Raw genomic sequence first — 23,395 nt, forward strand, 5'->3', positions numbered from 1 at the left:
ACGATATCATTTCGATCATATGTGAACACTCCCACGTGATATGCAAATCATCTCGGTATATCAAGTGATATAAGCGCTAATGTGAACATGGTATTAGCATCATCCATTCCTCTAGATAGAGTGTAGTCAAATGGCGTAAGGCGCCTAAATTTTTCACTAACACATTCACAAAATGTGTTAGTGAAAAATGTATGTGCTCGATTTCGAAAATCTGTGATTTATTCCAGAATCTGTGAAAATCTGTGATCATTTTCAAAAATCTGTGTCATTTTTAAAATCTGTGCAGAAAATTGAAAATCCGTGAAACCTGGCAACCCTGGAGCATGGTTATTTTTGACAGATCGATGGTTATTTTCCTACACTGAAAAAAATCTTGCAATGAAAATTCTAATAATAATTCCTTAGTTGGAATAAACTCAAATAACTGTCTGTCCGTCAAATTTTGAAATGGGCCGCAGCTTAAGTTATATTTAACTACTCGACACAAAATAACCACTCAAGTGTCAGGTTTCAACCAAAAGTTAAAATTAACCGCGAAATGGTTCACAGCCTTAGATACTGATTATTCTCTAAAGTGACATACTTCAAAGTTTAAAAAATCAGAAATCTGGGATGAAATATTTGCACATCTTGCGAGCAATCTGAATTCCTTTTCTATAAAATATAAGATTGGTTTTCGTATGTACTTGTGTATTAAAATTGAGACTTTGAAAAAGCAAATAAAAAAAGGAAGGTTTATCCTCAGATGAACATAATGAAAGTCAAACAACGTAGGTAAACCTCACGCATGTGAAGTATTACCAAGTTGCTTATTAAGAATTCTACTCAAACCGAAAGTTTAACAGACAGAGTCGGGGGGAAAAAAAGTCAGCACCAAACAACCAAATATTCCTCGCTACGTCAAAAAACTCAAACTCGCAAACGAATTGAAGCGGTTAAATATTTGCCTGGATTCCGGGGGTTTTAATGTTTAGCATACATACACTGGTAGTTTCGGAGTGTTGATCTAGTAGGCACAGGCCTCTCTTTGTGTTTGATGGTAAACCGAGAGAGAGAGAGCGAGAAAAAAAAGATCCCATTCCACAAAACTGCTTCGTTTGCTGCTGATGATGGTCTTTCTCCCCTAATATTACAATAATTCTCCCTTCGCTGCCGATTCCATCATCATTTCTCAACAATTTTATGGAAATCTCGTTTCGCTTCTACCCTCGAAAATTTCATCCGCAGGCTGGCAGCAAATAAAATACAAGCACTTTCGGCTTCCTCCTTCCTCGGGATTCATGTTTTCCGCTAGTTCTCTTCTCCTGCGGAACCCGCGCGATGAGGAGTTTAATATCTGTCCGCCATTTTGTTTCCGTTCGTTCCCCCCTGTTTGCGGCCGAATTTTTCCCTGATGTGAATTTTCTCATTTTCTTCGCTGAAATTTGTTATTCTCGTCAGGATTTTCACTCCCCCCTGCCCTCCTCACGATAGGACCATCAGGGAAAATCTAATCCAATCTATTCCGACTCCATTCCCCATCCCAGTGTGCCCGATTCCAGTGAAATCCAATTTCCACACAAAATGAAATTTCACCCACTCACTCGCGCCAATTTGGAGTCAAAAGCGGGACCAGGCCATACACCTTGGGCATTTTTTTTTCGTCCTGACAACTCATCTCTCGACGCGGAAAAGAAATCTCGTCCCGTCGGTGATCCTCTTCACTCGTAGCTTTCGGGCAATCTTGATTTTCATAATTTTAAAAGCTTGAAAATAAAGCAATTTGTTTTTTTTCGCAACTCTGATCGCAAACCATTACGCCATATTTGCCGTCACGAATGCCACCATCAGCTGTTGCGACGACCGAGGCTGTGACTGGGGCCCCGTCGTCATAAATCAATTTTGGTAATGAAAGCTGTGGAAATTAAATGTGCGACGCATGTTTTAGCTCAACTCACATATGAAAACGGCCCGACGCGATCCGGACCCGGACCCCGGGGATGTATGCAATTCTGCACCATCATCAAAGTAGACTACGCGCTGCAATTGCCGCAGCAACCAGGGAGATGAAGGAAACTCAACACGTTTTTTGTGACACTTTACCCGCGCGAACCGGCCGCCATCATTGCCATGGTTCGCCATTCCGCTCTGTTATACGGGAGCTCGGGAATCAGGGACCGAAAGGGGGGCGGCGGGCTTTAATTCCACCGTCACTAAATGAAAGCAAACCGGCGGGAACATCGAAAGAGCAAGAAAAACGAACCAAAGCGTTCGTTTTACAAATTACTCGTACATAATAACAATATTAATAATTATAATGAGATACGAACGATGTTCGGCTCGGATGAATCTTTGAAGATCGGCGGTGGAAGCTGGATGTGAGTGTTTGAGTGTAGGTGCTTCGCGTTAATAGAAATACCTAGTCCTAGCCGCTGTGAGAGATTGCTTCTGCTTTGCACGGAACGTTAGCCGTTTGAATGGACATTTGAATGTGACACACGTTGACGCTGGACGTTGATACATTCGATCAAAACATTTTACTGTAAATGATTCCGAAATGACACCTAATACCGTTTTCGTTTTTGAACCTACACGCGGGCGACTCTGACTCCGAGTAAAACGAACACGTGGAACGCGTCCTAAACAACAACTCATGAAAAAAAGAATAAATAAACAAGCTCGCATGGATGCGTGGTGCGACCCGATAAAATTTTCAGAGCGAAACTACGCGATTGAAGTTTGGGCGACTCTGGGTCAGCTCTCGGGCTGCTCTGATCAATAAACGAAAACGGTATAAGAAAAAAAGACGACAAAATAATCAAGATTTTTAGCAATGGTAACTATGGTTGATCAAAGTAGTTTATTTCGAAATAAGAAACCCATAAGCGGGAAATCAGGGATGCCAGATAAAATTATCAACTGTCAACAACCATGATGCAAATGAGAGCATCTCTTTGTTCATTATCTCTTTTGATTATTTCGAAGCCATTACTGCAATTTTCTCGAAAGTTTCCACTACAAATCGAAAGCTTGTGGTTTTATCTTGAAAGCTTTGCGAAGAGTAAGACATCAAATATAAAATTAGTGCGGTAAATGGTGAAAGAAAAAGTTAACAAAGCGAAACTATCAATTGCAGTTAGACCCTTTTGTCGTGGGACTGTCATTGAATCATTTAAGAACACGATTTAAGTCATTCAATGTTTTAACAGTCAGCTTCAACAGTAAATATTTATCCTACCAAATATGTCTTACTATTTTGTTATCTGTTCTAGCACTCACATGCTTGATCAAGCTACAAAAAATACTAAATTTATTTTCGCATATATTTTGAAACTATTATTGGATTCCACATTGAATCGCAAACAAACAGCTTTTAAATAGACGAACTGTGATCAATTCCATAAAAGTTTCGTGTTAAATTGAAAAGATTATCATATATATAAACATACTATTCGTAGATAAGTTTCAGAAGCTCCAAAAATTTGATTGTTCGAAATTTTGAATGTGCAGCTCGGTGAACTTCGGAATGAATTCAAATGTAGTTCGAATGACAGTGGAATTAGCTTTCCACTTGTAGGAGTTCTGTGAGAAGAGCCCAACTGTTGTAGTTTCTGGAAGTGTACGCAGAAAATATGTTTTCGAAACAAGTAAATTCTAACGATCTCACAGGTATTCTATATTTCCCACTTGAAGTTCGTCCAGCACAACGATCACAAGCTATTTCCATAATGATTGAAGCTGAAAACGCCGACAATGATGTGGGTGACAAATTCTCAACATCTGACACTTGCATATTTTAAAGTTTCGCGACACAAAATTAAATAAAAAATAACACTTCTAACACTACCCGCATACGCATGGCTGCCAGACGGCTGACTAAACGCTGCCAGCTGGAAAAATATGGCTGGCAGACATTCTGGTGACCGGCTGCCTCACCGCTGCCAGGAATACAACTCAAACGATACAACCGTATCCACCAGGATTTTTCCACATTGAAATCTTTGACATTTTCAGCGAAGGTGAGAAGATGAAAACGCTCGGCTAACTTGGATACAGGCGACTTTGTTTTGTCAAATTGGATTTGACAACCGTAACTGAATCAATTTTGGTAGCCTTCTGGTGGCCATGGCTGCCCAGGTAGCCAAAACGCTATGCGGGTACTAGCACTATTCAACAAAGTATCACCAGCCACTTTGTTTAAGGTATAGTAATATTTCATTGATTCAATTAAAAAAAAGAACAACTCCGACACTGAAAACTTTATGCATTCTGCAGTCGAAGACCGAGAACGAGTAACTGTTTGGATGGCATATTTCGAAGAAAATACAATACGAAACGACAAATTTATGTTGTATACAAACTGCTTTACTTTTTTATCACAAGATCGCACCAGATAAACATGATTTATAAACATCGATCAAACAAAAGCGAATTTTGCTTATAAAACTAACACTAACTTTGACGCGAACGAAGAGTATTCGTGGTCGACACGCACGCCTGCTACGATCTAACTCAATTGGCACAATGACGCTGCAATGAAATATAGAGGCGCTGCTTGTTCAGAGATGATATATTCAGCAAGAGCTATCAAATCGGTAGGAAAAATTTTAATTACTTCACCTTTTTAACGATTTCTCTGAGGTGGTAATGTTTATCTTAATTTATTGTGCGAAAACTGAAGTTTATTTAGAATCAAGTTTTAAACTTGGTTCAATACCATTTTTCAAATGCCCGGAGATAACAAATGATGTATCAAAAATACTCGATCGCTAAACTTTAAAGCACATTCACGTGTTCTAGTTCTAGATGCATAATTTATGTCAGTTACAAAATTTAAATCTGGATTTTATAACAAAAAAAACTGGCAGCCCCAGTAGTGTTTTACTCGTGTTTCAAGTTTACAAAAAATAGAACGGCCTCGTAGACCAGTTTTAAATTTGACAGAAGAACTGGTCGAATAAATAAAACTAGAACGGCTTGCTGGTTATACGTTTGTTCCAGTTTCTGTTATTGTCGCTGCAGCACTAATCTGCAATTCGTTGGACAGTCCAGCGCAGCGACGTTGCCGAGCGACGTCAGTTGAACTGCCATTTCCTATACATCAACTGATAGAATCATGTTACTTTATACATATTTTGTTGTCTTGTTTATGAACCACGTGCTTCAACATAAATGAATACATTGTCTTGCCTCCACTATCGAAGCACATAACGATGGAATATTACTTTCTGTATGCGCTTAAAGTTGATAATGTATGTTTGGGAATCAATGGGTTTGACACTGAACGTTACAAGGGAGTGAATTTTCGTACGATTATGAATGATTAATATATCGCATGGCAGTCTACATACCATTGGGGCACAGTGAACTTCGCTGGAGCAACATAATCAGGCGAGAGAGACGCCGCTTCCGATTTTTATCTGCATGCACAATATATTATAGATCTTCCATATAGAACTTCTAGCTGCTGAATTTGCTCTTATAGTACTCGAGGATTACACTTAAAAAAATGTTGGTCCGAAAAAACCTAACCTTACCCAACTTCACACATTTCTGAAAATTTCCATGAATAATCATTAAAAAAAGGAGTAGTAATTACTTTGAAATCGACTAACTTCTACTCCGAGTTTACTTTTATTGCTGTTATCTATTTGTACTATTCAATAAACGGAAAATCGTTACACATCATAACTGCCGATATGAAAATTTACGGAAGAACCCTCCTTTTTTGGTACCATTTTTCATTGGCAGGTGTCGCTACCGGTAATTCAGTCGTGCGACAATTAGGCCCTCTGACAGCTCACTGGAAAAAACAAATGCAAATGAGTTTGGTTTGTTTTCATCAGGAAACACATGCATTAAACACAATTCAGACGATCAATCAACTTCCGTCGACGTCCAGATTATTTTTATTATTTTTAAGCCGAATATTGCTCACATATCCGACGTTAAAATGTTCCGTGAACTTGACGTAGTGTCCTTTCATATGAATTGCTTACAATTAATGTTGTTGTTCCGTAATCGTTCCATGCAGGTGATAGTCGCTTGATGCTGCATGTGAATCGCTTTTACATATTGTTTTGTTTTCATCAGGAAACGTGTTGGCCACCCATTTTTCAGAAGGGCCGCCGTTCATTTTTCACCGGGCATAGAAACCTCAATGTGCCAATTAAGATCGATATTACCACCTCAGAGTAATAACTTTTTCTGCCCATTCTAGTACGATTTTTAAATTAATTTGCCCGTTTTTATCAGAAATCGTAACAAAATTAACTTAACTTATTAAATTAACTTATCATCTTTAAACGAGCAGCGCCTTTTCATTTAATTTCAACTTCAATGTGCAAATACGTTTTCACTGCGGAAGGAACGCGTACCCCGGATAAGAGTCTGGATGACATCCACACTTCATTTCCTATCAGATGATTTTACGACATGTCCAGCTTCAATTGCAACAAAGTTATTTAACTCAACATTGGCCTTCTAGCGTCAGTTCGACAAATATTCTTATTTTTTCGCATTTGGAATGGTCTACACGCTCTTTGAACATAACTCATGGTTTGAGTTGCGATTACTTAAATTCATAAACTGGAACAATATGTCAAAATTTGAGTATGGGTTTGAGTAAAATTTGCTCAGGCCATGAGCTCTCTCGCATTCATTCATACATTAAAGTAAGCGTTGAGTTTTCAAATATTTTAGTGAAAAAATACTGCTAGATTCAGTGCGTTTTCATTCTCGAAATATTCTTATCGAATTTAAGAATGCAAGACGTCGTTTTTCATTGCCGTTTCTTGATCTGGTTTACGAAGTCATAAATCATCAATCATAATTTATTTGCAATAGAAATTTTGTGGTTTCAAACCAGTGAAAAGGAAACGGTTCTGAATCCCTTTTTTGGGCTTTGTATATAAACATTAACGCATGAGAATTTCTTTATTTTGAGTGCAAGAAACTCAAATTTTGAGTTGAACTTTGTTTTTTCAAATTTTCTGAGCTGAGCGGAAGTAGATCGCCCGTAGTTGCACTTCGTGATTGACCGAATGAGTGGAAATGTACAATGAATCAAGAAAATGAAGCTTGGGAGAAGCAAATCATTTTCACTGTACATACCCACTCACTCCTAACTTTTTATTGAATGATCAATAACGACGCTGGCTACGACCAAAGGCTGTGCTACTGAGGGAAAGGAAGAAAAATATAGAATATCTAAAAGGAACGATCTCACCAGTATTCCTTTTCTCCTGCTCGCCATGCTGTCAGCAACGCTAGATGAAACACGACCACTGAAAGAATAAAATAAAAACACTTGCGAATTGGTCTGCTGCAGACCAACCCTAGACCTTCAGTCTGAATGACACGATCGACTTGTAAACTTTTACAAATTCCATAGAAATCCGACAACACCGACAATGACATGCAGACGGCGCTTCGATCGGTTAACAGGTTAACATCGTTTAATTTTGGGGCGGTAAATTCTCAGTTTCCGCCGCTTGAACATCTCTAGTTTCGCGGATCAATATTATTGAAAAAATAGCACTCTCACTACTAGAAACACACTTGCTACACCTGCACTATCACTTAAAATAATTATTTCAATCTAATTTTTAACTATACGAATCAAACAACACATTGAAATTATACTTTTTTGAGAGCAGCACCAGGACACCGCATCGGACTCCCAGTGAAGCCAACTCTCCTCCCAGAACTTTGTATTTTCAAATTTTCAGCATATAAAATACTAGTTTTCTCAGTTTCAGTCTGTTTGAATAAACTCGGAATAAATGGTTGAAAATCGTCTAAAAATAAGAATAAATATAGAATAAATAGCTGCAAAGACATGGTCCAACAGTATAATTAGAAAGTTTCGCTCAAATAGAGTCAAACATTACGGCTCTGTGAGGCTTTCAATTAACTAACCTGTCGAAGACGAGATCTTAAGAAGCAAATGGAACTTAATTTTGTTAACATAGATGATGCCGAATTTTGTCAGACTTTTTTTTCGTAAGAATCAGATTTGATTTATTTGCACTTGGCATCCCTGGTTATGAAGCACAGCCTACAACACTGAGAAAAAAAAACCGACAGGTACAGAAGTGTATTACACTTATGGCGTTTTCGTTTTTAATTTGCACTACACCGGTGCAGTGCTACACTGAGGCATGAATAAACGAACAAAAATGACGAAAACATAAACAGTAACCATTGACTACAATACACGATTCCATTGCACAGAGCTACACCAAACTTTTGATGAGTGCTACACCAGTGGTATCGGTGCAGAAAAAGTGTAGCACTGGTGTAGTGCAATTGGTAAAAACGAACGGTTTCAGTGCAGCTTTCGCTACACCAGTGTAGTGCAATTTAAAAACGAAAACGACATTAATTTCGCGCATATGACGCGACACTTTAACATAAAATGTAAATCATTTCAAAACTCATTTGAAAGGAATAGTATTGAAAACAATAGCTATTACTCTCGAATTATTGGAGAAAGCATTATGCACCGTTCGCACCGAAAAAGTGATAATTATTTTTAGCACTATCAAGATGCAGAAACGTCACATTCAGTATTCAGTATCAGTATCATGTTACATTCTTGGGCAACAAGTCATTCTGGAAATAAGCGAAACAAAATCATCTAACTCTAACATCAACGTCTTCAAATTCATTCATATCTTCGGCTGTTACCAAAAATAAATGTTTCAATTATTTCTACTCTTTAATTGTGTATTAGAATTTGTTTGATGGAAATAAGGCGATCCTTTGTGTCAGTTTTATTCGTATTCACGTCATCCAGATATGGCTCTGACATTACCTGTCCGCCTTTTCTTTTAGAGTAAAGATTAATAAACTCGATGTCAATCAAGATTATAAAAACGGCTATAAATATATCTGCCCGGAAGCATCTTACGATTGTTTCTACACAAACAATTCAAGCAAATTTTCTTCCGCAGTAACCATCAGCATCCGACCTAACAACGACATCCGAATACCTAGTAAAGAAATTAACACAAATCACTTAACAACAATAACAGGACAGGACTCGCGCGCACCGAGTCCGCCCTACTTAAGCACTTCTGCGTTTTCTAACAACACTTCCCCGCCGCTTACGAACCGAACCGGAGCCATAACCAATCAAGCAGAACCAAACATTCCCTCAAGCACCCAATAACCATTAATTATCTCGTTACAATGTTTTCGGGTGGAATGTTATTCTCATTCCACTGTGTTCCGAGCAGCCGCCCCTCCACACGGGGGACAGGTTTTTCCCCGTTTGCTTATTTATAGGTGGTAGACGCACCGTCGCTTACTTTGATCGATCCTTTCGTTTAATTTCGGTCGCGTGCCATTGGTTGCCGCCGCCTACTACGCGGTGAAAACTACACGCAACGACAATATAGCCCGGCACCTTAAGCGTGTTGCCGAATCTAGGGTCCGAATAGGTTTTTCCGTTCCTTGAGTAGAGGAATCACAAGGAAATCAATCAAAATGCGCGGCTTGGTAATTAGTGTGTTCCTTGGATACTTGGGAGGATCTCGGCGCGAAGGGTGTCAAACACGTGCCAACGGTATGGCGGCGACGATGATATTAGATGGGATGGGGTGCACTTTCGATTGACAAACGTCAATTCTTCTAGGAGCGCTGGTACGACAGTTGAACCGCCGGATGACGTGAAAGTTAATTAAGTCGTTTCCAATGTCGACAGGAATTCGAGGAAGGTTAAGAAGAGTGAACATGGAAACAACAAGCCATAAATCTCATGTTACACCCAAAAACAAAAAAAAAATGCTCGCTCCGCTTTTCGGTTATGTCGTTACTTCTTTTTCGGTAATGTGGGTCCAACTGCAGGGACGGTAATAAGATTAGCCGGCGCCTAAAATGGCCTAAAATTGCACCGACGAGAAAGTCATGTGCACTGATGGATTGCATTCACGGCGACTCATGTTACCTTGGCCCTTGGTACACTCATTCTAATCGGTCCATCCCAACCATTCCCGAACCGGGGTCCGATTACTGAAACGCCAGGCTCTCGACCGTGCCAAAAAGTGTTTTAAATAATTGAATTAATGTTCGTCTAATTGCCGTTGCCCTGACCTCAGCCACTGACGCCTTAACCACCAACCGAAACGAACGAACGAAACGGGAATGAATCGAAAACCTGTTCTCGGTCCTCGTCGTCGTCGTAAGCACTTGGCTTCTGGAATCCACATGCTACCAGCGGACTATCTGCGTGTCCCGCATCAAAATCTGCAAAACATCGAGACTGATCTGCAAGCCCCAACGAACGATCCCTTCCTCTTCCTCTCAAAGAAAAAAAGGGTTCCCTTCCATCCCCCGCTAGTCCGGAACAATGACGGAGGTATTAGATATCATCGCTCGGGACAGCCAGCGCCCCGCTTCCCTGGCCTGCCATTGACCCATCATCGCCAGCAACAGTAGCAGTGAAAGATTAAATGCTTCTGATTTTGCATTCAAGTGTACCGAAGGCTAAAAAACAATGAGCGCTACTGTATTACGGACGAGCCAACCTTAGCAGAAAACGGAAAAGTCGGTCGTTCATCTGGCGAGTCTAGCTCTCGGTTCTCCAACCATTCCCTTCCCCAACTCGTCTTCCTCCTTTCAGACAGCTCCGTTTTCTGACTCGCGGACCCTTCGACGGCACCCTGTCCACAGTTGTGGTGGCCGAACATGGTTCACAAAAGGATTCATTAGCCCTGTAGAGTAATTTTAGGCCGCCGAATGATTTAATTAGCGCTGTGCGCTAAGTAATCATTCTGGCAAGTCCGGAACGTTCGACGGCGTGGGTACAACCGCCGAATCCTCCTCCGCTGAACAGGCTGAACAGACGACGGCACAATTACTCGATTCAGTTGCGCAACCCAACCGCTGTAAACAAACGTTCAGACACCAGCGGACGCAAGCCCGCCGCAAGGCATGCTGCGATTCGATCGGCTGCGAAAACATCATCACCTCGCGCCTTTTTCACACAACTTCTGGTAGGTGTACCGGTTGCGGTTGGGTATTTTTTGTTTTGTGGTTTTTTTTATTATTGTTCCCTGCAATCGAATCGACGGATGACACAATGGCACCGCTAAATGCGACGATGTAATTTCTTCCGTTCGCTTCCCCCGATATGCCCGACAACGGCCGTGGGCGTGAGGTGACAAAAGCCACCCGCCTAATTGTGTATGGAAACCCTCTCAGCAGGCCGTTCAATTTTGTTGATTTTTGAGCGCTTGTTGAACGATATATTGCACGAAATATTCGTTCAATTTGCTGGAACGGTTTGTTGTTGTTTATTCCTTTGCAAAAATAGTGTGAAAATTAAGTGTTACCTTTACATAGAAAGAAAATTTGTTGTTATTCTACGTGAAGTAGAAGCATTGTGCTGGTATGTATTGTTAGTTTAAACAAATAAGTGGAGGAAACTTCAGAAATTCTGCAGTAAAACTAGTCCAACGGGGCTCCAACTCCTCATGTTAAAAATGGCTCAACAATGGACCTCTGTCTGACGGGTTTGTTGAACGAAAAAAATGGCATTCGGTTCAACGGTCTGTTTCAAAATCGGCAAACGAAGGACCCGTGTTGGCCTCCCGTTGAACGATTGATTGGACTTTCATTGGACCAATGATTCAACGTATTGGACCAATGAAGGACCACCGTTGAACGTTTTTTTCTAAGTGGGAAATCAAATGCCTTCACAATGCCCACCCTCGGTCGGGACCTCCGCCGCCACCGCCTCCGCTGCCACAGTCCGCTAGTATTGTTCACTTTTTTTTTTAATTTCAAAACCAATTAATCGCTCGCCGACTGCCAACGCACAATGCCAATTATGAAATTTAAATCAAAACCATCAATTTCATTTTTCCCCGGTTTCGAACAATGCCTTCCCAACCAACAAGGGGCTGAAATATTTGCCATTGTTCGGTGAAACGACCCCACCCGAATGCTGAAATGCTGATTGCTCTCCTATCTTGTGGTGTGTGTGTGTCTGGACCGGTATGCACTAACCCCCGGTGGACTCGACTCGAGATCGTCATCGTAATCGTTAGGAATCTGACATGACATGGATCACCCCTTTTTTCCCTGGTTCAAGCGCCTGCCCGTGGCATTCCAATCGGAGGGTTTTTGCCGCACTTCAAAAGGAACTTTTTCACCACAAATTATTTAATAAATTGCACGCTTCGGTTGACACGAGAGATGAGTCTCAATTCGGTTTGGTGTAGAATTCTTTCTTGTTTTTTTTTGTTCTCTCCCATCTCCAATTTGTTTGGGTTAGATGTGGCCTGCTTCGATTACGTTTCATTCTGATGATAGAAGCTTTCTCGATTGACGAGCGGACAACAATTCGGTGAATCATGCCGACTTTGTGAGATACCTGAAAATAGGTAATAATGTCGTTTTCGCTTGAAAAAACTGAAACTGACCCAGGGTAGTTTCATCCAACAAACACTTTTCACGAAACTGTGTTGGTTTCGTACTTAGCAACGGGGGTTTGAGCAAACCTGATGTAAAAACCAGGTTCGAAACTGACTCGATTTTCAGTGGAAACTGGGTTAGGTTCGGCATCAAGCGAAAACGGCATAAGTAGGGTAACAGAGGTATTTTGGCCCACTTTAGGATCGATTTTATTTTGGCCCACTTTGTAAAAATATCCACCAAATGTTTTAATATCTTTGAAAAATCCTTCCGCAATAGGTAATTTAATGTGATTAGCTTCAAACTGATGCAACATGGCTTACCTAAGATCGATTGAATCCATAAAGATTGTTTGGTGGGCCAAAATATATGAAGTTGCCAAAATACCTCTGTTACCCTAACTTTCAAAATTCTCCAGTAAAATTAGTTCACCAGGGCTACAATCGCTCAAATGCAAAATGACTTAACAATGGACTTCTGTCTGCCGAGTTCGTTGCGAAAAACAAAGTGCGCGAGATTTAATGATTGTTCTAAAATCGCCTAACGGAAGTCCCGATTTCAACGTATTAAACCGACGGGAAAAAACAATTGGACGTATTTTTCTTACAGGGGAATATCTCGGCAAAATGAATCGTTTTGCCTGACCTTCTAAATTAAAAAAAAACACCCAACGAAAGTCCTCCGTTGGTTCTATAAATATCCAATAAATCGTCCAACGGAAGACCGAATCGGGACTTCCGTTTGCCAAATTTGAAACAGACTACCAAGCCGTGTCCCTTTATTTTTCGCTCAACAAACTCAAGAGAATAGTTGCACTGGTATTATTAGATAATTTTGGAAATTTCTACCTACCTTTTTTTTTCTAAATAAACACTACATACCTGTATAATACTTCTACTTCGCATATAATAACAACCTTTTCTATTTATATGAAGAAAACACCCAATTTTGATACTACTTCTGTAGGAAAGAAAACAACAACAGACCATTCCAACAAACTAAACTAGTATTTAGTTCAGTATGTCGTTTAACAATCGCTCAACACCCGACAAAATCTTTCCGCTTTCTCAGTGGGTAATATTACACACTTCGAAAAAATCGCGTAACTTCAATGTAACGAATCGGCGAGAAATTTTCAATGAATTCCGAATCGGCGAGAAATTTTCATTCGGAATTTCTTGAGGAAATCATAATGAATTCCGAATCGATTCCAGCTCCAGTGCAACAACCGATTCCAAAAGAATTTCGCCTACAACCGGTTGATTCGGAAATCTGTCGGAATTGAGTGAGAAGATGCGGACTGAATTGTCAATTCGTCTTCTTCTTTCACGGTTTTGCACGTTTTTGTGCTGATGTTTTAGTTTAGTTTTTAATAAAAACATTATACAACTGAATATATAAATTTAAATATTCAAGTTTTTCAGATATAGATAGTAAATAACCAGTTCTTCTTAGGATTCCAGCATAAACTGTTGAAATTCGCTGGAAATCAATAAAACGACCTACATTATTCAGCATCATCCATTCCTCTAGCTGGAGTGTAGTGAAATGGCGTAAGTCGCCTAACTGTTACACTAACACATTCATAAAATGAGCGAATATTCAATGACATTTATAATGTCACTGTCAATCGGGTTGATCGAGCAACCAACTCAGGCGAAAATGCTAGCACTGAACCGATCGAGCACTGAAAATTCATGCAGTCGAGTAAGAATTCATTGCTCATTCCATCATTTCGATTATTGACAGATTCCCGCTGGTGAGAAATTCTGGCAGCTGTCAGAAGCCTGCAAGATTCCGGAAACTGTCAAAATTTTGCAGTCTAAATTTTACAGGCGCCACGTGACATCTTGCAAGATCGCTTTTGCTTCTTTTTTGTCTGTTCGACTTCATTTGATATTCGTCAATCCTGCATGTACATTCAAAAATGAAAACGAGTCTTGAGACCAGGTAAATGAAATGAAAATAATGGTAAATTGAGAGATGAAGCTTTGCATATCATGTTTGGTTGTGCAAAAGCTATGTTATTGCCTTCCATTTAATCTTCTAATAAAAAAAAATAAATTCAAAGCACTAAAAATGAAGAACCGATTCAAAACGGTTCTTCCAGTCCTGTATGGCAAAAATCCGGCAGAAACAGAAGCGTTAATTACCGCTAAGTGAAATTCTCTACCGGAAACGGTTGTGGCATTGTTGCCAGACTCTTGTCGGAGTTCTGCTAGCATTCCGGCAAAGACCTTCTTACAGACGCTGCCTGACGTCTGGTGGGAAATCTGCCAGGCACATGCAAGCGGGTTACTCCACTTGATCCCGCATAATCAATTCGGAGTGAATTCCGAATGAAATCCGAATGGGCAGAATTCATTATGAAATCCGAATCGATGCGGAGTCCAGTACAACAACCGATTCCAAATATTTTCTTATGCATGTTTGATAATAAAAAGATCTGTTTTTACGAGAAATGTAAGACATTTTAAACGACGACATTCATTTTCATCAGTACGCATTTTTATGCAGTACTATCAAAGAGATATCTACGATTGGCGAAAATTCAAAATTTTTGCGAAGGTTTTCAAAAGTCTGTAATAGTGAATGACAGTTTCTCTTTGTGTAGTTTCTTCTTTATCATTTGATACTGATTTGACGTTTATCTCTCAATTCTTCATATGTGGAATCAATAGAAAACATTACTTATATGACGATAAACATTAGAAAAAAAATCCTAAATGCAATTGGCAGATCCTTTTTGTTTATATTCTCTTTCAGTTTTTAAAGCATATTACTACATTTTAAATCATTTCTCAAATACAGATCAAAAGTAGACTTTTTACGCATGAAAATATGTAAAAAATTTGGGAAATCGACTGCCAATAGGACTGAATAATTGAAATAGAAAGTAAACAAAGAGAATCTGTAAATTGCATCTAGGATCTTTAATGATCATCTTCATACAAGAAAAAATACCAAAATCTTTAGGAAGTGAACAAAAAGAACTGTCACTTGCTGCGGCAGCCATCTATAGCCTTTTGAAAAATTTACCATCAATTAACAGACAAGTCATTTGAAGTTCAAATTAACCTGGTTGCCTGGTGCCACCTTCTTCCGTCACCGTCACCGGAACGTCAGCTTCCGTCAAAATTAGTTTAATACTTTCTTTACCGGAACGTTCACACGCTCCGTCCGTCAAGACGTGGCTCCATAAGAATTCATGTAATTAATGTTGACCGTGACGGTGACGGAGGTTGCCTGTGACGGAAGGAGTCGGATCGTCTGAATCGACTTTAAGAGGGACTCAATGCAAGCGGTGCTAGAAGTTTTATGTACACCACGTTACCAGCTTTACGATTTTCTCTCCGCTGATCTCTGGTTCTATGATCAACATGTAAAATCTAATGAAACATTGACGTTAAAATGAAATTCCAAGGAGCTGTCTGTCTTATTTATCTGAGACTATTCAGTTTGAAGAATTTACATCAACAAACTCACAACTCCGAACAATAACGTTGTTTTGATTCTCACGATCATCCTCCGTCGAAGACAGACAGTCTCAAACAAACCTATCACAACATCCGTTTTCTGTACTAGAAGATTCCGTAAGTTAGAATTCCACCTCTGCCACCACTGTCATCGGCACGGGAATCGAGTTTCCATCTCACAAAACTAATCCATAGCAAAACTATGATTGTTTATTTACCAAACAGTGACTTTCCTCGTACTAATTGTTTTCCGTTTTTTTTTTCTCTCTAACTCCATTCACAGAAAACCAAGCCCAGCAGTACGGCGAAGTGAACCAGCTGGGCGGAGTGTTCGTCAATGGGCGTCCACTTCCGAACAGCACCCGGATGCGAATCGTCGAATTGGCCCGGCTTGGAATCCGGCCGTGTGACATTTCCCGGCAGCTTCGTGTCAGCCACGGTTGTGTCTCGAAAATCCTCGCCCGATATCACGAAACCGGTTCGATACTGCCGGGTGCCATTGGAGGTTCCAAGCCACGTGTGACCACACCGAAGGTGGTGACGTACATCCGCGAACTGAAACAGAAAGATCCCGGTATATTTGCGTGGGAAATCCGAGACCGGTTGCTGTCGGATGGTGTTTGCGACAAGAACAACGTGCCTAGCGTTAGCTCAATCTCGAGGATCTTGCGAAACAAGCTGGGAAATATTACGCACCATCACAGCGGTAGCCATACGCCGCACACCACCCACCTGTACAACTCCATCTATCCCTCCTATCCGTACACGACCAACTCGCTCAAATCGGAAATCTCCTGCGGAGGCAGTCCGTCACCACCGACCGGAGTGACACCGATGCGATCACCTCACCACCATCACCACTGCTGGCCATCGTCCCACTCGGTAACGGACATCCTGGCGAACGTGCACCACCAGGCAGCAGTTGCTGCCCTGCGGAACGGCGGAAATCCCGGATCGCAGTGCCACACGACGCCACCGCCACCCTCGCTCGGTTCCGTCGTGCCCAACATGGCCGGCAACATGCAACACCAGATGCAGGACACCACCCACCATCAGTCGCCCCCCAATTCGTACAACTACTACATGTATCTGCAGAGTGGCGGCATGCACCACGGGGGACTGGCCAGTGCCAGCGGTTTATAGGAGGGATCGCCATGGCCTCCCATGATGGCTACCCAGACAAGTGTGCTATTCTAGGCGGGAAGCAGCAGCAGACCCTGGTTCAGTTAGTGTAGATAAGCGTTTAGTTTCCTCCGATTTCTTGTGTTAAGAAAAAAAAACAGAAGTATCACGAGAGAGCTGGTTAAAATGAACTGTTTTGTTCCGAGAAAGGTGTGGACTTGATGAAGTGATGGTGAGCGAAAGAGGATCAGAATGAGCGAGATCCTGAATGAGACGAAGTGTAAAACCAGTGCAATATATTGAACATTAATGTCCAGTTGTTTGAAGCCGAATTGTTTTAGTAGCTACGTTTCGTTTAGAAAAAAAAACAAACAATCTAGTTGGCCACGGCTAAAGCTGTGAGCGAGTCGCAACTCGTCCATCTCTACTGGAACTGTCAGTTTTACTCGTTTGTTTAAGGAATTTAAGATCCAGTGATTGTTGGATTCGAAACTACAATTCAAATACGCTGAAAATGAGTATCGTTTAGCAGAAAACCTTTCAATGTAGTTTCAACGATTTGTGTACTAAAGACAAGTCAAACAATTTCTGTCGACAAAAAAATTGTCAATCTGCGAATTTCTCAAATGTTTCTAGCATTATACGCGAACTACTCCCAATTATTAGAAACATCAACATATTTTCTATTTTTTATTTTATTCTTATATGGTACACGTAAACGTCATCTCGAGCTTCGAAAAAAATCTTATGATTTATCATCTTATAAGATGTACATAAATAGAGCGTCAAAGTTTACTCGAATTTTAGGTGGAACAACACGTAACATTGTGGGATTGGGAAATTCCATGACATGAAATTCATTGGAATAGAAAAAAAATATTGATAGCGATGTTATCGACGGAGCCACAAAAAGAACACAATTCATATAGTCTCACTTGCTAGCCAAATGAAAATTATAATTCATGATAATCCAACATTAAATCATAACAAACGGAATTGTCCGTCATTTGATCAATAAGGTCTTTATGAATTCTTTATTCTCATCACAGTAGTTGACATTTCGATTTAAGGCTGTCACCTCGGTGGAATTTCTTATGGGGAATCATTAAAATCAGAGCGGTTCCGTTTGGTGAAAATTTCGGCTGCCTTCAGAAAACTAGTTGAATTCGGGAAGTTTTCGAAACCGGTTTGGCAGAATTGTGTCATTCGTTTGTCCGCAATATCATCAAACCGGACAGCCTTACCTGGCGGGATTCCGGCTAAAAAAAAACGGTAACAACCAACAGGCGAAAATGCCTAGCGAAAATGTCCATTTCATTGTTGCCAGCTTATTACCGGAATTTTGTCCGATTGTTAAATTTTTTTTAGACATTTCCGGTCGTCTGAGTGGGTGAAAAATTTTCATTCAGAATTTCATGTGGAATTCAGTAAGTAAGTCGAATCATTGCGGACCCAGTACAACAACCAATTCCGAATAAATTTCGCCTGCAACCGATTGGTTCGAAAATCAGATGAAATTGAAGAAGAAAATTCGACCTGAATTGTCAATTCGTTTTACACGTTTTCGTACTGACTTTTTGTTGAAATAACAATTTCATATAGCTGAATATTTAAATATAAATCTTCAAGTTTTTCGGGAATATGAAAGGAATTACGGCTGTCTGCAGAACCCTAGCTAGGTGCCTGAATCTGTTGGAAATGGAAGAGAATTTTTTAAACGCCCCGCAGAAATTTATTTTAAACCGACCTTCGTCATCCAATCCATATTCTCTTGAATTTTTCTTTAAAGTACTTTTCAACGATTCTTAAAACATAAAAAACAGAATTTTAAACTATCAACTGAAAAACCTACAAATTGAAATAGTCTTGAGTCACACTAAGAGAATTTTGGGCGTTTTTTGGCATCGCTGCTTTAAATGACGTTTGAAATTCTACCCACTTGTATGCGGCGGGCAGATTTTTTCCTCAGACGGCTGGCTATGTCTGCCAGAATTCCGGTAAAAGTCTGGCAACAATGCAACAACCGTATCCGGCAGAGAATTTCGCCTAGCGGTTATTAACGGTTCTGTTCTGTCGGATTCTTGCCATACAAGATTGGCAAAACCGTTTTGAATCGGTTCTAGATTTTTAGCGTATTGGTTTTATTTTCTCAATAAAAGGTACATATGAAAAGCAATAAGTTATTGCCCTTCATATATACTAATCATGGAAAATGTTATTGTCAATAGCATTGCTTTCTCACTACCAAACAATATCATATTTCAATCTCATTTAGCTCGTCTCAAGATTCGTTTTTTACGTACATGCGGGATTGACGAATATCAAATAAAGTCGAATGAAAAAAGAAAAGGAAGGAAATAAACAAGACACGTACGGCGGGATAATGATGCAATTTCGCCTGGACAATTTTGACAGCAGCCGGAATGCAGCCAGCCTTCTGACGGTTGCCAGAATTCCTCACAAGCGGGTAAACGCACTTCTCACGTTTAAGAAAATTTCCTCGAAAATGAGTAAATACTAAAGTGCAGAAAAAGTGAAACAAAACTGATCATTCTGAATAAAAAATGGTTGCCCATTCGAATTTGATTCGGAATTCATTACGAACTTGTAATGCGGGTTACCTTGTAATTTCCTCCTCACTGTTTCAGCGTCCGATATTTTCTGCATTCTAGTTAAAGTTTCGAATTTAAACAGTGAGACAAAAATACGCAATCTAACTAACAAAAAAATTAAGACTGTTGCCACAAATGGTTATTACAACTTTTAGACTGATCTCTCGAGCTCTTACGTTAAACTCAGTTAAACTTAGAGTAAGAGTGATTCATTATCCATTGATGGCAACTACTCAATTTTTGACGTTTCCATTTATCATTTGAAATTGATTAACTTGAGTACTCGAATTCAAAGTAACTTTTTATAAGCGTACGGAAGTCAGATTCGGACAAGATTCAATATCTCTCCATGGGACCGAAAAACTTTTGTGATGATTTCATCTGTGAAAAAAACAGTTCAGCCATCTCCGAGAAAATATCTCGCGTTTTTTTGTGATAACGGCCAATAAGCCACCTATCAACTTTGAAGAGGAATTCCGAAAGATTCGGTAATCTCTGGGATTAAGTTATAAGAGTAAACGAAAGAGAAAATGTTTCATTTGAAAATTTTTTCTAGCTCATCCGAAATTTCTTTCAAATTGGATATTGAAGGGCCGCTATCACAAAAACGCGTATTATTTTGAGTTTCGTTCGGAAATTTATGGTGACTTTCTTCGGCACACTTGGGGGTGTCGTAATATCGATCGATTAATCGATTAATAGCCCAGATAATCGAGTAATATTTAATCGATTAATTTGAAACTAATATTCGATTACTGAACAAATCGAATAATATGAAAAATTCAAAAGTAATAATCGATTAATAACCCAGATTAAAATTTAATTGAGTAGTTTTGATATTATACTCGATTATTGAATAAACGAGTAATTCGAAAAATCTGACATCCCTAGCTGCACAATCAAAGAGTTTAAGTGAGCAATGACATATGTCACCCCAGACGGGCTGCCAGAGGCAGAGCCGTTTTGAACCGGCTTCATATTTTAAGCGCCTTTGGTTTTATTTTGTCAATAAGAAGTGTATATGAAGGATAATAACATTGTTCTAAAAATTATCTATTCTTCAGCTCTCAAAATACCCATACATCAATCTCATTTAACTCGTCGCAAAATTCGTTTTCATTTCTGTTTATACATGCAGGGTTGACAAACAGCGATGCTTATAGTAGGAGTGTCATTTCCGTAGAATGGCATTTTTCTCGGAAGCTCTCGCGGCGGAAAACTTTTTTTTTCGTTCGTCAGACAAAACAAAAGTTCCCGTAGTTCTCCGTTGATAAATTCAAATTCCCGTAGGTCCGAAGAAAATCTTCGGATCCATAGATCTAACATCGCTGTTGACGAATATCAAATGGAGTCGAACAAAAAACGAAGAAAAAGCTAAGTAAACAAGACACGTACGGCGAGAGAATGACGCAATTCCGCCTGGGCAATTTTGACCGCAGAGATACAAATTTCCAACATCTTCAGACAGGGTTGCAAAAGTCTGTAAATCCGATAAAATATCTGATTACTCTGTGAAGTATGAATCACAAAACCGGTTTGATAAGCAAAAAAGCGTCATGTCCATTTCAAAAGTCTGTAAATTTTGACGAAATTCTGCGAAAAACTCGATTTTCAAAAGTCTTCAACAGAAACCGTCTGCAGCACTACATAAGAATCCGCAGATTTGCAGACAAATCTGCAGACCAGGCATCTCTGATTTTGATCGCAGCTGCAATTGCCTTTTCTGACAGCTCACTTGCAATCACAAATACAAAGGAAATTGGTTCGTTTTCATCAGGAAACGGCAGCATTAAACACGATTCAGACGATCAATCAACTTCGGTCGACGTCAAGATTAATTTAATATTTTTTTTAGCCGAATATTACTCACGTACCCGACGTCAAAATGTTCCGTGAACTTAACGTTGTGTCCCTTCATATGAATTGAATGTGTGAATCCCTATTACAAATTATTTTTGTTTTCATCACGAAATATATTGGCCACCAATTTTTCACTAGGTTCATCGATCATTTTTGTACCGGGCATAGAAACCTCAATGCAGCCAGGCTTCTGCCGGTTGCCAGAATTCCTTACAAGCCTGGCTGTTGCCAGAACCTTTTTATTACACTTCACCTGGGAAAGAAACCGTACCAAACAGGTAGACAAATTTTAGTTGATTTAATCGACAAATGACTAGAATTTTTTCTCAAATTTAAGAAGAACTAATTGATGTTTTTGAACAATGCGAAAATATTGATTTTGAAACTTAACTATTCATAATAAATTTTTATTGAAAATCTCAATCAGCCCGGAAACCTTGACGTCAATTTCATTCGCTTTTCGCACTCAATCCGACAGATTTCTGATTCAATCGGTTGGATTGATCCGAGAAATTTTTTTCTTCCGGTTATTGCACTAATGTCCGCTTCCATTATTCGGAATTCATATTGTATTCCACACAAAATTTTGAAGAAAAATTCAACCGATTCGCCTCGATTTGTACAGCATTCCGAACTAGATCTGGAAAGTGAGCTCTCAGATCTGATTCGACATTCATTTCGAACAGAATAATTTGGTCTAATCTTCTCACTTAAAATAATTACCCCTTGAAAAACTGTATATTTGGTTTGACTTGAGTGTGTACTTCAGCAATTATTCTTTCGAAAAGTTCATTTCGTCATGAAATACTTTGTAATACACAGAAATATGAATCTCATTTCAACTAGATTGAAAAGTAACATACTTACGATAACTCATTTCCACCTGTAGTTGTATGAAGCGAAATTTGAACAAGCAATTGTCAGAAAGTTGTTGAGAAAAAAGGTAAACAGTATTCGAACCCAGTAGGGATGCTTCGTCAGCGAATCACGCAACTGTCACGAATCAAACACTACACCCAACTAGAGGTCGTAGTTTGCCATGGAAGAAAAAACTCGCAGTTTTCGTTCTGTCATTAAAAAATAAAAACCAGAAACAGATTCTGAAAACCATGAAAAATGTGCACACATCCAAAACTGTAAATTCAGAAACAATCGAAATATATTAAAACCAGTTTAACAACAAAAAACAACAGACAGTACAAAATAAAATGATAACAAATGTAGAGGGGGGTGTGAGAATTTGAAACAACAAAACACATTCATATTTTCGACTTTATACTGTAATAATGCATGCCCTAAACTCACCACAGATTAGTAGCGAAAATCGTAGCTCAAATGGTTGTAATAATGCAAAAGAAAAATGAAACGATAATCGAACAACTCACAAAATCACAACACTTCTGTTTCGGGAAGAACTAAAAGCAAGTACAACAAACCTATATCATATGTTAAAACAAAAAAAAACGAAAAGAAATTTAGTGGCAAGTAGAGAGCCGAGCAAGAAAAGTTTAAATCAAGAAAAAAAGCAATATTTTACTGAAATTACAAGTAAACACCCAAACAAGACACACACAAAAAAGCATTCGAACCCCGCTATTAGGTGCGTGGAAAGGAAAACCAGCAGATGTAGTGAAAAATCAATTTTAAACTGTACAGAAGCAAAAAACAAAAGCTCTAAATAAAACCCAGGCAAAAATGAAAACCACATTAGAATTACAACATTAAATTTAACTATGCATAAAAAAAGAAAGATGTAATAAATATCCCCAGATGTGTGCCTTTTTCTATAACATATACACAGAGGAAGTAAACAAAACACAAAAAACGGCAAACTTGTACATAGCAGAAACAGTAAAACAACAACAAAAACAACACTAGAGTAATAATCAGTAACAGCTCAGCAACAAACAGTCATGCCTAGGC

The 23,395-nt window shown here is 39.4% G+C and overlaps 1 protein-coding gene across 2 annotated transcripts in view; it reads left to right on the forward strand.

The window, feature by feature from the left end:
• The window catches only part of LOC131426008 (paired box protein Pax-1), a 123,377-nt gene extending 100,352 nt beyond the window's left edge, over nt 1-23,025 (forward strand). For both annotated transcript variants that reach the window (XM_058588392.1, XM_058588393.1), the window contains one exon: nt 16,162-23,025. In XM_058588392.1, the coding sequence (XP_058444375.1) occupies nt 16,162-17,021 (860 nt within the window). In that variant the 3' untranslated portion in view covers nt 17,022-23,025. The remainder of the gene's footprint in view (nt 1-16,161) is intronic.
• The last annotated feature ends 370 nt before the right edge of the window (nt 23,026-23,395 follow it).

This window comes from Malaya genurostris, chromosome 1, assembly GCF_030247185.1.
Source record: "Malaya genurostris strain Urasoe2022 chromosome 1, Malgen_1.1, whole genome shotgun sequence".
In the NCBI taxonomy this organism is placed as follows: domain Eukaryota; kingdom Metazoa; phylum Arthropoda; class Insecta; order Diptera; family Culicidae; genus Malaya; species Malaya genurostris.